This window comes from Triticum urartu, chromosome 3A (genome assembly GCF_056163025.1).
Source record: "Triticum urartu cultivar PI428250 chromosome 3A, HENAU_Tu73, whole genome shotgun sequence".
In the NCBI taxonomy this organism is placed as follows: Eukaryota; Viridiplantae; Streptophyta; class Magnoliopsida; order Poales; family Poaceae; genus Triticum; species Triticum urartu.
Window position 1 is genome coordinate 458,022,702 of NC_141875.1, and position 14,752 is coordinate 458,037,453.

Genomic DNA, 14,752 nt, shown 5'->3' on the forward strand with positions numbered 1-14,752 from the left:
GTCTTGCTTGGGAGGCTCGTCCTCGTCTTCACTTGGTGTATCCTCCCCCTTGTGTACGGCGTTGAGCTTGCCGGACTGCTTGAAGACCCAACATTCTCCGTGGGTATGATTAGCAGGTTCTCCAGGGGTACTATGGATCTGGCATACTTGGTCCAGAATTTTGTTGAGACTGGATAGTTCATCCTTGGTGCCTTTAGAGGGCGGCTTTTGACCTGGCTGAGAGCTTTTGAATCCGGCGTTTACTGTCGTGCCCTTCGTGCGGTCTTCTTTATTCCGGCGTTTGTCATTGCTGTTGCGCCGTGATTTCCCGTTTCCATCTCTAACTTCAGATGTACTGGGATCGCTGGTGCTACATCTGGCTAGCCAGCTGTCATCACCCGCGAAAAAGCGGGTCATGAGGTTTGTTAATGCGGCCATCGTTCTCGGCTTATTTTGGCCGAGGTGTCTGGCGAGCCATTCATCACGGACGCTATGCTTAAAAGCTGCCAAGGCTTCGGCGTCCAGACAGTCGATAATCTGATTCTTTTTAGTAAGAAACCTGTTCCAAAGCTTTTGGGCTGACTCTCCGGGCTGTTGAGTTATATGACTCAAATCGTCTGCATCCGGAGGTCGGACATAAGTCCCTTGAAAATTTGCCCAAAAGGCGTCTTCGAGCTCTTCCCAACTTCCAATGGAGCTTTTGGGGAGGACTTTAAGCCAGTGACGAGCTGGCCCTTTGAGCTTGAGGGGTAAGTACTTGATGGCGTGGAGATCATCTCCTCGAGCCATATGGATATGAAGGATGTAGTCCTCAATCCAGACCCCAGGGTCTGTTGTTCCGTCGTATGCCTCTATGTTTACGGGTTTGAATCCCTCTGAAAATTCATGGTCCAGCACCTCATCGGTGAAACATAGGGGGTGTGTGGCACCCCTGTAGCTGGGTGTACCGCGTTGTTCGGATGCTTGTTGTGTTGCATTGTATGCTAGGGTACGCTTGCGTGGTCCATAGATGGATCTTGTTGCGCCGTCCTTTGGGTGCGAGCCCTCGCATGGGTCGCGTGTTGTATTGTGAGCGGCGTTGTATGCCGCTCTGTGTTGGTAGAGGGGTCGTCTATCCGACCAGGTGGCTGCTTTGATATTTGGTTGTGGGGGGTCTGAGGCCTCCTCATCGAATTCTGGTAGCAGCTTCCGCTTTGGGTAGCTCTTGGAGGGGCGATTGTCGCTGTACCTCGCTGCTGTGTTGAGTATTTTACTCCATCTGATTTGGAGTGTGTCTTGCGCAGCCTTGAGCCTTTGCTTCTGCTTTCTAAGACTCCTCGCGGTGGCAACAAGCCTTATGGGCATTCTACTGCTCCGGGTGCCTGTCCGGCGTTATATCGTCCGGACCATTATCCTTGATAACATTTGTTTGTTCGGTTTGATTATCCGGATTGCTGTTGTCCGGTAGCGGTTCGCCCTGCTCCAGCGCTGGGTCTGTGTGATTGCTGTTTCTGCCGAGGCGGGATTTGGGGCGGCGCTTGCGTCGCTGCTTTGACTGCTTTTCGAGGGAACAAGCCTTTGGTTCGTCCTTTTGCTCCTCGTCGTCATCTTTTGGTGCGTCCACCATGTATACGTCATATGACGAGGTGGCGTTCCAGGGCCCAATAGGCGCTGGTTCTTCATCGTCTCCTTCATCGGCGTCCATACCGTCGATGTCTCCGGAGTCGAAGTCGAGCATGTCGGTTAAATCATAGACAGTGGCTACAAAGTGGGTGGTGGGTGGGCTTTGAATTTCTTCATCGTCCGTATCCCAACGTTGCTGACCATAGTCCGGCCAGGGCTCTCCTGATAAAGAGAGAGACTTTAGCGTCTTCAGAATATCGCCGAAAGGCGAGTGCTGAAAGATGTCCACGACAGTAAACTCCATGATCGGCGCCCAATCGGATTCGATCGGCAGGGGCGCGGAGGGTTCGGAGTCCGGAGAGGAGTCCGGCCCCTTGGAGTCACGAGACTCGCGGAGTGCGGGGCTGGTGTTCGGCTCGATCGCCGTTGGGATCGCAGCCCCCGAGGCGGTGTCCAACCGCCCATCCTCGATCGGCGCAGTAGGCTCCGAATTAAGGGTCGAAGCCGATTCGGGTGCGGCCTCCAGGGCACTGTTCGGAGGCAGAGCTAGATCATGCTCGTCGTGACAGTGCGGCGCGCTCGGCAGTGGCTCGAATCCGTCGAAGATCAAGTCCCCGCGGATGTCAGCCGTGTAGTTTAAACTTCCAAATCTGACCTGACGGCCAGGGACGTAGCTTTCGATCTACTCCAGATGGCCAAGTGAATTGGCCCGCAGTGCGAAGCCGCCGAAGACGAAGATCTGTCCGGGGAGGAAGGTCTCACCCTGGACTGCATCACTATTGATGATCGTAGGAGCCATCGAGCCTGACGGCGACGACACAGAGGAACTCTCAATGAAAGCACCAATGTCGGTGTCAAAACCGGCGGATCTCGGGTAGGGGGTCTTGAACTGTGCGTCTAGGCCGGATGGTAACAGGAGGCAAGGGACACGAAGTTTTACCCAGGTTCGGGCCCGCTTGATGGAGATAAAACCCTACGTCCTGCTTGATTAATATTGATGATATGGGTAGTACAAGAGTAGATCTACCACAAGATCGGAGAGGCTAAACCCTAGAGGCTAGTCTATGGGATGATTGTTGTTGTGAATGTTGTCCTACGGACTAAAACCCTCTGGTTTATATAGACACCGGAGAGGGTTAGGGTTACACAAAGTCGGTTACAATGGTAGAGATCTACATATCCGTATCGCCAAGCTTGCCTTCCACGCCAAGGAAAGTCCCTTCCGGACACGGGACGAAGTCTTCAATCTTGTATCTTCATAGTCCAGGAGTCCGGCTGAAGGTATAATCCGGCTATCCGAACACCCCCTAATCCAGGACTCCCTCACCCTCCTCGTCCACCTCGAACTCATGGTCTTCGAAATGCATGTCATTGGTTTGAGACCAATGCGAATTGTTGGAGCCAACACCCATTGTTGACATGTATGCATCATCATTGAGACTACAAAGTTTTTTGAACAATGCAAATAAGCTATCTATATGTGAATGCATTGAAAAAATAACAAAAAAAATGAAAAGTTGGAATTTTTTTACCTTGGGGGCATTTCGTCGAAGATGTTGTGCGCGTCGGCCGCCGGCTCAACGAGTGAGCTCGCCGGCGCTTCGGTAGCCGCCGCACCCGTCGCACGCCCTGCAAACTTCTTCCCCCTCGCCTTCGAGGTGTCGGAGCCATCCGCCGCCTTGTTTTTCTTCGCCGATGTCTTGCCCTTCTTTGGCCGCGCCGCATTGGGGAGCTTTGAGGAGGGGGCGGCGGCTCGGGCCGGCGCCGGCGCGACGCCACCTGCTGTCGAGGTCATCCGCGGCGGCATGAAGAGGCCGCGCGCGAGGCCGATGGTCGGAGGAGCTCCGGCGGAGGCGAGGACAACGCCACCCGGGCTAGGGTTTGCGGCGGCGGCGGTGGAGGGGTCGCGGCTATAGAATGGGGTGAGCGGGGTGCCGACGTGTGCGTCAATTGACTGCAGTTCGCCGGCGCCGGCGCGCACGGGGAGTAGGAGGCGGAGAAGAGAGAGTGCAGCGCGAGCGCTCGAGTGTGCCGCGCGCGGAAGCGGGCGCCCCAAATACACCGCGCGAGATAGTGAATCCGACCGCGCGCCCAACTCCTTATACCGCGCGTGCTAAACTGACTAAATTTGTGGCGCGGCGCTTATTTAGCGCGCTTGTTGGAGATGCTCTTAGACGTAATGACACAAGGCATGTTTGGAATATTTCTAGAAAACTCTCGCATTCTACTCATTCAAATTTTCCATGAAGCGAGCATGAGAAGAGATGTGATTCCTTTCATGGTTATGCCATTGACATGGTTAAAAGCATCTTCAATAGATGATGTAGATGTAAAAATACCATATTTTTACATCAGCAAGGCACAAAACCGCTGCTCCAACACATTATGTAGATGCAAAGAAATTACTTGAGATTTGCTCGTGATGTAAAATAGGGCACCAAGTGATGCAAATTTGTATCACTTGGGCAGCTCAAGCAAAACGCACGCATCCCCAACTACCGCGTGGAACCTTTCCGCCGCGCTCCTGCCGCTGCTAGGCCCCATGGACGCTTCTTTAGACCCTGCGACCACCAACGCCGCTTTGGCGCACTCACCATGGCCGCCTCCGCGGTGATGTAAATTTTATATCATCTGTTGAAGTTGGAGCTTTTTTGGTGATGTAAACTTTAAATCATCGTGTGGAGTTGGAGTTTTTTTTATGATGTTAATATGCACGTTTTGGTGATGTAAATTTTACTCAAAGTACAATTTGATGATGTATTTTTACACCACCAATACACGACTGAGTTGTAGTTGTGCCAATGCACTATGTGGGCGTTGACAAGGCCTAGCCAAACTACAAGCTCCTCCCAAGTGCACCTAGAGAGTCCACATTGTATAACAAACACTAATAAGAAAGGCAACAGTGTATGATCATTTCTAAAAGGAACAGCGTATATATAATCATTGATCATGTATGATTGTACTGGTGCAACAGTTTCAAGAAAACCAGCAAATGTTCAAACACTAAGGCCTTGTTCGGTTGTATGTGAATCCCAGTGGATTGAAGGGGTTTGAGAAGGATTTAAACCTATTATATGTCAAAATACTAACCAATCCTTGCCAATCCCCTCTAATCCTCTTGGGGAGAGGATTAACCGAACAAGCCCTGAAGGAAAACCCAAACCTTGGGCTGCAATGGGGTGTATGTACAACAATATGTGCCGGCCTGAGTAAGCTAGAATGACGCATAAAAGTGGCTGCAGAGGCCGAGCTCCACTGTTCTTGATATTTGAATTTTTTGAAAAACACACTTTCGATGCTCAAAAAAATCTGAAAACAAATATGTAAATACATACACATATTCCTAAGGACTGGTAGAAATCTAGAGAAGAAATACTTTGTATTTTGGGAAATACAAAAAAGAGAAATATACTGTCAGAAATTTGTTTTTTTCTATAGTCCAAAACAAAACGAGATTTGTACCGAAACTTGCAACGGGTATTCGAAATGTGTATATGCATCCCGGGAAATAATTTCACATTTTTTTGAAACTTCAAAAATACGAATTTGAAAAAGTCAAATATAGAAAGCACTGGTGCTCGGGCGCTGCAACGCTGCTCTCAGAATGACGCTTGCTTTGCACGACAGAATTACAAAAGGTCAACAATGATATAGTATCAAGCATGAAACTTCCAGGTTCCAACCGGAGCAACCTGATGATGCTACATACATATCCCGAAAAGAAAGCTTAGCAGCCGTTGTCGTTAATCGAAGATAAACATCCATCGCTGTCGTCATAGATGACGATGAGGGCATCAGGCAGGCGGCTATTTTGCCAACCGTTGACCTTGTGCAACTGGCAAGCCAACATAGCCAGGATGTTCATATGTTGACGCCATTGGAAGAACACAATAATAACAACTAAAGCTTGCCGAAAAATTCTAGTTCGTCACTCGATGTCCTTGAATAAGAGCTTATAAGGTCCCCTGAAGAAAAAGAAAGAATAAGAGCTTAAGGTATCCGGAAAAGAAAAGAAACGAAAAGCTTAATAAGGTATAATGGTTGTCACCAGCAACCTTCTGTTGCCAGCCGACCCAATCATTCTTTGGCATCTCTAAATATTCTAGTTCAATCAGTGACACTTCCACTGGCATATGGCCAAAAGCCCAAAACCCCGTGGCCGGCCTATGGGGTCAACCCCTCCTGAAATCCTCCGAACGTGATGTATTTTCATGTAAACATGAACATACACAACAAGATTTGCAGAAACTTGAGGGGTCAACGGTGTTTTTTTCCTGATAAAACACTTTGCGTCTCCACGCTGTAGTTGGGTCAATGCCGTCGCAGGTAGCTACTGTGGGAGAGGTAGAAGAACACCGGTGACCTGACGCAACTGACACGTACTGTAAGTAGTAGAGACGTATAAATTCTACTAGCATGCTTGATTGCTTCCCTTGTCGATCGATCAACTAGAAGATCTCAACACATTCATGATGGCGAGATTCGCCAGTCTAGCGATCCTTTATCTGATCTCTCATCTACTGCTGCGCTCCTGTGCGTCCGCTGCAGCACCATCGGTACAGCACACGCTGGGCACCGGGTCGTCCCTGTCGGTGGAAGACCACGAGCGGCCGTTCCTGGTGTCACAGGACGCCACCTTCTCTTGCGGCTTCCTCCAGGCCGGCGACAACGCCTTCTACTTCTCCGTCTGGTTCACCGCCGCCAAGAACCGGACCGCCGTCTGGACGGCCAACCCTGGCGCCCCGGTGAACGGCCGGGTTTCCAGCATATCCTTCAGCCCCGAAGGCCAGCTGGCTCTGGCCGATGCCAACGGGACAACTGTGTGGAACAGCAAGACTGGCGGCAAGAGGCACCTCACCGTCTCCCTCCGCGACACCGGGAATCTTCTCATCGCCGACCCGTCCACCGGCCGCGCCGTCTGGCAGAGCTTCGACTGGCCGACGGACACCCTGCTCCCGTCGCAGACGCTGTCCAAGGACAAGAAGCTCGTCGCCGGCTACTACGCCCTCTACTACGACAACGACAACGTGCTGCGCCTCCTGTACGACGGCCCGGAGATCGCCAGCATCTACTGGCCGAACCCGGACCATAACGTGTTCGACAACGGCCGGACAAACTACAACAGCTCACGGGTCGGCGTCCTCGACCACACCGGCGTGTTCCTCTCCAGCGACAACCTGCGAGTCGAGGCCTCCGACCTGGGCGCCGCCGGCGTCAAGAGACGGCTAACTATCGAGCAAGACGGAAACGTGAGGATCTACAGCCTGAACGCGGCCGGAGGATGGACGGTCACGTGGGCGGCGCTAAAGCAGCCGTGCTCCGTGCACGGGCTGTGCGGCAAGAACGCCCTCTGCGAATACCAACCGTCCCTCCGATGCTCGTGCGCGCCGGGGTACGAGATGGTCGACCGCCAGGACTGGAGAAAGGGCTGCAAGCCAACGTTCAGCCTCCCCACCGGAACCACCAACTGCAGCGAAGCTCCGGCGTCGGAGCGGTTCACGTTCGTCCAGGTGGCAGCAACCGACTTCTACGGCTACGACCTCGGCTTCAACCAGTCCGTCACCTTCGAATACTGCAAGAGCATGTGCTTGAAGATGTGCTCCTGCGCCGCCTTCGCCTACAGGTTGGATGGCCGGGGCAATTGCTTCCCGAAAGGCGTCCTGTTCAACGGCTACACGTCGCCGGCGTTCCCCGGAAGCATATATCTCAAGGTGCGTAGCGATCTCAACCTCAACGCCACCGCGCCGCAGCTGTCGGTACATGCCACGGGCCTCGCCTGCAATCGTAACGGTTCTCGTACCGCCATCGTCCCACGATACGCGGACACGTACGGGACACCTAGCGGCGGCACAAAATGGTCCTACTTTTTTGCGTTCGCCGCGGTGCTTGGATTTCTGGAGCTTCTAATCGTCGCCGCGGCGTGGTGGTTCCTGTCCAGCCAGGAGAGCATACCCAGCTCGCTGCAGGCAGGATACAGGCTGGTCATGGCGACCCAGTTCAGGAGGTTCACGTACCGGGAGCTCAAGGACGCGACTGGGAACTTCAACGAGGAGCTCGGCCGCGGCGGCTCCGGCGTGGTGTACCGCGGCGTGCTTGATAAGACCACCGTGGTGGCGGTGAAGAAGCTGACAAACGTGGTGCAGGGCGAGGAGGAGTTCTGGGAGGAGATGACGGTGTTCGGGAGGATCAACCACATCAACCTGGTGAGGATCTGGGGGTTCTGCTCCGAGGAAAAGCACAAGTTGCTGGTGTACGAGTACGTGGAGAATGAGTCACTGGACAGGCACCTGTTCGGCAAGGACATTGGCAAGTCACTGGCGTGGAGCGAGCGGTTCAAGATCGCGTTGGGCACGGCCAGGGGCCTAGCCTACCTTCACCATGAGTGCCTCGAGTGGGTCATCCACTGCGACGTCAAGCCGGAGAATATCCTGCTCACGCGCGACCTCGACGCAAAGATCGCCGACTTTGGGCTAGCCAAGCTGTCCGGAAGAAACCCCATAGGCAATGGCGACGTCGCTGACACCGGCGTGCAGCTCTCCCACATGAGGGGGACGATGGGGTACATGGCACCGGAGTGGGCGCTGGGCTTGCCGGTCGACGCCAAGGTCGATGTGTACAGTTACGGCATTGTGCTTCTGGAGATCGTGATTGGGAGCAGGATCTCTGACCAGACGACCACGGACGGCGCGGAGCGGCTAGAGATGTGGCAGATCGCGCAGGCACTGAAGCAGGTGGTGGCGAGTGGAGACATCATGTCATTAGTGGATAACAGGCTGAACGGGCAGTTCAACCCTCGGCAGGCCATGGAAATGGTGAAGATTTCCTTATCGTGCATGGAGGAGAGGAGCAACAGGCCGACCATGGATGACATCTCCAAAGCTCTTACAGCGTGCGATGACGAGGATGAACACCCTGCGTACTTATCGTGACTTTAGTTTCATGCTTGATAGTCGATTCCCGCATCTCTACCGTCATCGTGTTGTTCTCGCTATATTGTTGTAGGACAGTGCTATCTTCCAGACGTCCTGATTTTAGTGATAGATCCTGACGATCCACATGCAGTCCTTCTACCTCGGGATTGCATGCAGTCCATTTTTCCATATGCATGTGATAATTAGTGATTTTTTTCTCCGTCATGTACATGCATGGCATTTTTTAGAGAGTTTAATTACATGCATGCATGTGAGACGAAATTGATGACATTACTATAGATTCCTTCATGATTCAAAAAATTCAAAATGTTTCGTAGGCCAAACCATCGCTCCGATCGAAAAATTGTTTTCACATAAAATAATCGTCGCGGCGAGAACTTCAAAATTAGATCCCATGTTGATATGTTCCGACGACTTTTTTTTTTGCGTAAAAGTTACCACGCATAGGGTATGCCAATTATCACATATATGTTACATTAGTTACCATGATGTTTACATAGGCAAATTTCAGGCATAAAGTGCAGAAAGTGCAGAAAAGTGCAGAAAAGCTAATGTCATCGCGGGTTCTTTTTGTTTTGAAATTTCAAAATGTTTTGTCACCCGAATCGCTTATTTATTTACCATGTTATTAGGTCTGGAGCGTATATTACCATGCTATTTACATAGAAGTTACCGGTGGTATGTTTTCAACAACTTTTTCCATGGGGCAAAGTTATCGTGGTGTTTGTACCTAAGTTTTCAGGTTCGAAAGACTATATTATCATGCTATTTACGCAAATAATTATCAGTGATATGTTTTTAACATCTTTTTCCCAGATTCAAAATTATCATGGTGTTTGTACCTAAATTATCAGGCCCGAGAGTCTATATTATCATGCTATTTAGACAAAAATTATCGGTCATATGTTTTCAACAACTTTTTTCACGGATCAAAATTATCGTGGTGTTTGTACTTAAGTTATCAGATCCGTGAGTCTATATTATCAAGCTATTTACACACAAGTTGTCGATGGTATGTTTTTAACATCTTTTTTACCCCGGTTATCGTGTTGTTTGTAAGTGAGTTATCAGCTCTACTATGCGTATACCATCATGTTATTTACATATGAGTCACCGGGGGTGTTTCAAACTTTTCTTTCCTGGTAAAAGTTATCATGTTTGGGCTAAGTAAGTTATCAGCTCTGATGTGCGTGTATTACCATGCAATTTACAGAGAATTTACTATGAGTATGTTTTTAACAACTTTTTTCATGGGTCAAATAGTTACCGCGGTGTTTTGTATGTGAGTTATCATCTCTATGGTGCGTATATTACCATGTTATCTGCACACAAGTCTGGTAACAACAAGATGAGCAGCTAGATAACTTGAACATGAACAGTTTGGTAACTATAACCATGAAGATAATTGTACCTTTAGGAACTCGATAACTATTACGCAGGCTACTACTTAACTACAAAATTACCAACATCGAAAAGTCAGAGAAACGACGTGATAAAATTTTCGTTGAACGAAGGTTGGCTATTATAGCAGAGATGAACCAAGTTAAAATAGTATGATTATCCTATAGTTACCACAAAACAAGCACTAGGTCAGTTGATTAGTTGCCAAATTTTTTTACCAAGACAATGGGTGATCGATTCCCAAGTAGCTCTTATTTTTGCATTTAAAAACAAGAGATCAACCTCCGCCAAAAAATCGCTGCTGCCCACGTACGAGGATCAACCTCCGCCCAAAAATTCGCTGCCCATATACGAGAAAAAAGGAATCCGATTTAACCTTCCTTCGCCAAAAAATTAGGAAACAAACCTCGCCTATCTCGTTCACGATCTCAAAAAGTCGAAGCGAAATCATCGGGAGCGAGCGCAAAAACTGCGGGAGAGAAGAAGAAAACATGGGATCTAGAATGGACGAGATCCAATGCGTTCGGATCCGTTGCAGAAATCCTGCCGACTAGATTTTAGCTTTCTTGATTGTTGTAGTGTGTAATTTGAACTTCCGTCGCGCCATTTTAGAAGAAAAAAAATAATGTAACTCTAGTTCTTTTTTGCGGGTGAAACAAGATTGTACTCCCTCCGTTCGGAATTACTTGTCTCGGAAATGGATGTATCTAGAACTAAAATACATCTAGATACATTCATTCCTGCGACAAATAATTCCGAACGGAGGAAATATTAATTAAGAAATGGTGTTACACTCGTTTTCACAAATATGGCAAAGATCACCGGGCCCTGAACTTAGCCAGTTTGCTACGAATCAGATACTGGCATTGTTGAGTATATGTGTAATGTGCATATTATGTATTGGATCTGCCTCCTAATTTCTTGTATAGTTGAGTTCCGTGGCCCATTTTTGCACATAATATATACGTGCCTATACACGAGAGTAATACATTGTGTAATCATACATGGTATCAGTTTTTAGGTTTTACCCCTAGTCTTCCGCTGCCGCCGCCGCCACGCATCTCCTCCGCGCCGCTGCCTCTCCTTCGCCGCCGCCCGCGCAACCCCGCGCCGGCGGCCGCTACTCTGCCCGTCCACGCCGCGTCGCTTCCCCGCTGTCGCCAGCCCCGCGTCGCTCCACGTGCTGCGCCTCGCTACAGCTGTTGCGCCTCGCTCCACCTACAAGCTGGCTAAAGACTCCGTACCAAACTAGCATCAAGCCGATTGTTTCTAGTTGGACGTGTACGATTTTACTGCAAGCCAAAGCTAGCTAGCAGCTGGTGTCTGTCTTGATCGATTCCGGCAAGACACAACATACGCACACGTGAATCTTATATGTCCCGCTGCCTGCCCCGCGTAGCACCACCCGCCAAGCCACGCCAAATCGCCTCGCTGCTAAATCGCTTCCAGCCGCCTAATCGCCTCGTTGCCGCTGCATCACGTGTCAAGCCGCTACATCACGCGCCAAGTTGCTTCGCTGCTGCTGCATCACGCGCCTGCCCACTTGCCAGCCGAGCCATCCGAGCAGTCCGCACGCCGACCGCCGCTGCTCAGCCGTCGCCGTCGGACCGCGATGGCGTCCACCGGCCTGTCCACTGCTGCCTCTGCCGTCCTGTCACCGGCGTCCTATGGTGCGGTCCCGCCAACCCGTTTCGACTTGCCGCACGACTCGGCTTCGCTGCCCTCGCTAGCATACGTTGTCGCCCCATTGCCGGCGCTCTCCAGCCAGGCCGTCATCGCCCCGCCGCCAGTGTTGACTTTGCCCGTCGACCCTTGCTGTTGCGCGGCGCGTTCAACGTGCCCGTGTACGGGGCTCCTGGGTACTGGCGGGGGTCGTCCGCAGGCCAGCACTCGCCCGCTGAGCCGCAGCCAGACGGCACCCAGCACCTGCAGTATCTGTCAGCGGGCCAGCGGGTTTTTCCGGCGGGTCATCTGGCCTACCCGACGCTGCAGTTGCAGCCAGGGCTTCTTCCCATACCGTCTGGACCGTGCCCATCGCCGCTGCCGAGCGGCGGCTACGGCCTTTCCATGGCGTCTCCGTCCTCCTCGCCGGCCCTGCCGCCGGCGTCCTGGGACCCGGTGCTTCTTCCCGCACTGCATGATGCTCCTACGTCGAACAACTACACCGGAGGTGATGATTGGTACATGGACACCAGGGCTACGGCTCACATGTTTGCTCATCCTGGTAATCTTGCCTCCTTCACTCCCGTCATCACCGACCGCCGCATAATTGTCGGCGACGGTTCCACTCTCCCTATCACACATGTCGGGCACACTTCTTTTCCTTCTAATTCCATGCCTATTACTTTGTCTAACATACTTGTGTCACCTCATCTTATTAAGAACCTTGTTTCCGTTCGTCGTTTAACTCGTGAAAATCCTGTTACTGTTGAATTTGACGGGCTTGGGTTTTGTGTCAAGGATGCTCGCACCAGGATGATATTTCACCGATGTGACAGCTTCGACGAGCTCTATCCGGTGCATTCATCGTCCACCTCCACCACCGCATCGGTTGCTCTCTCCGCCGGCGTCGATCTCTGGCACGCTCGTCTGGGTCATCCCAACCCCGTCACACTTCGTCATATTCTTAGGAGTTTCAGTTTCAGTTGCCATAAGATAGAGGATCACACCTATCATGCATGTCGTGTCGGCAAACATGTTCGCCTCCCGTTTAATAATTCCACCACCATCGTGTCTTTTCCTTTTCAGTTGATTCATAGCGATGTGTAGACCTATCCGGTTCCTAGTAATTCGGGCTATTTATATTATCTGGTTATCCTTGATGATTATTCTCATTATGTGTGGACTTTTCCTTTGCGCAGAAAGTAGGATGCACTCTCCACTTTGACGGTTTCTTACTCCTATGTCAGCATGCAGTTTGGGCGTCCCATCCTTGCTCTTCAGACTAACAATGGAAAAGAGTTCGACAACCTTGCTTTCTGCACTTTTCTGTCGCATCACGGCACAGTTTTTCGTCTCACATGCCCGTATACTTCACAGTAGAACGGTCGAGCCGAACGCGTCCTTCGCACTCTGAACGACTGCGTTCGCACGCTCCTGTTTCATGCCAACGTGCCGCCTCGTTTCTGGCCGGATGCACTCGCCACTTCATCACTTCTCCTTAACATTAGACCCTGCCGCCCACGATGGAACTACGCACCTCACCATCTTCTCTTTGGTACGCCCCAATCTTATCATGGCTTGCGTATTTTTGGGTGCCTTTGCTATCCCAGCATTGCCGACACTGCTTCTCACAAGCTTGCACCTCGATCTTTCGCTTGCATCTTCATCGGCTACCCCTCCAACTCCAAGGGATATCGGTGCTACGATCCCGTCTCCCACCGTGTGTTCACTTCTATCGGATTTCGGGCTCCGCAAAACCCTTAAGATTCGAACACAGGGGCGTGACGAAGATCTCTCCCACTACACGTCTACCTAGCACCTCGCTCTTCTCCTGGTGGTGGGAATGGAATGCAAGCAAGCAAACAAGTAGAGCACACAAGAGTTTACCCAGGTTCAGGCCACCTTGCGGTGTAAAACCCTACGTCCTGCTTTAGTGGATTGGCCTCGCGAGGGCTCGAGTATGAACAAGTACAGTGGTTTCCTGAGCTCAGGAGGCGAGCTCAAGAAGGGTGAGGAGGCGGATGTTCTTGCTCCTTTGCTATGCTAAGTCCCAATGGGTTGATCCCTCCTCTATGATGGGAACCCTAACTACTTATATAGGCGGCCAAGGTCCTCTTCCCCCGAAATGTTTAGGCGGGAAGGAAATCCCACAATGGCCATTTGAGCGGGAACACAAGGACGCTCCTATCCCGACAAAAGGTGGTCTTCGCCTGCAAAGAGGGCAGGCGGTGACGCGGTGGTGGGCTCGGCGATGATATCCTTCCTGCCATCCTTGCGGTCTTTCGTCTTGTTGCACCAAAGGGTAAACCTTTGTCTCACCCCTCGGGAACCTATGCCTGTGCGGTCTCCTTTGCACCAATATGGAAACTGCGCCCGCTGGCGCGCGCTGGTGCCTGCTGGCATGGTTCGTCATGGCTTGCGTCACTGCCTCCTCCTGAGGCAGCCCTTGCCTTGAGATCTCCGCCCTCCCGAAGCAGCCCAGTTGAGGCCACTCTTGGGAGAGGTCTTGGTCGCCCCTCTGGAGCAGCCTAGGTGAGGCCGCTCCCTGAGGAGGTCTTGGTCGTTCTCCTCGCTAGGGCTGGCCCCCTCGCGAGGGTCTTGAGCAGCTGGTCAATCAGCTGGGCCCTATCGGGCCGTACCAGGAACGCGACGTGGGCCACAGACATGCAAGTCTGGGTACCCTAGTTCCCAGTACGCCGAAAGTAGCCCCCGGGCCCAAGGCGCACGCGGAGTTGGCTTCTGGGTGAAGCCTAGCCGAGGACGAAGCGCCACGGGCCCCAAAGACTGCAGGCCAAGCTGGCGCGTGACAGTTGGATGGGACATGACGACTCCACTCCCCACGCAGCCTTGGTAACCATGTGACTTGACAAAAGAGACTGTCCTCGCCGCACAGGGGTTATTGCTCCCCTTCCTTCTTGCTTAGATCCCCTTCTCCTCCGCCTCCAATCTTCTCGGATCCCTTACCTTCCCCGATGCCTTCGACAATGGAGAAGAAGGGCAAGGGCGCCGCGCAAGCGCCTGGGCTTGGTTCCTCTCCCGTGGCGGCGCTCGAGGAGTCTTCTGTCGCCACGGAGGGGGACTACGCGGAATTCCAGTCCTTCCTGTCAAGCGAGCACAACGAGCATGGCCCGACGAAGATCCTAGTCGGGTCGGCTACTGCGCCGGCCTTGACG

The 14,752-nt window shown here is 51.8% G+C and overlaps 1 protein-coding gene across 1 annotated transcript; it reads left to right on the forward strand.

The window, feature by feature from the left end:
- The first annotated feature begins 5,577 nt into the window (after positions 1–5,577).
- On the forward strand, positions 5,578–9,673 carry LOC125544350 (putative receptor protein kinase ZmPK1). The gene has a single exon (XM_048708001.2). It carries the CDS (start codon positions 6,054–6,056, stop codon positions 8,511–8,513), a length of 2,460 nt encoding a protein of 819 aa, XP_048563958.2. The 5' UTR covers positions 5,578–6,053; the 3' UTR covers positions 8,514–9,673.
- The last annotated feature ends 5,079 nt before the right edge of the window (positions 9,674–14,752 follow it).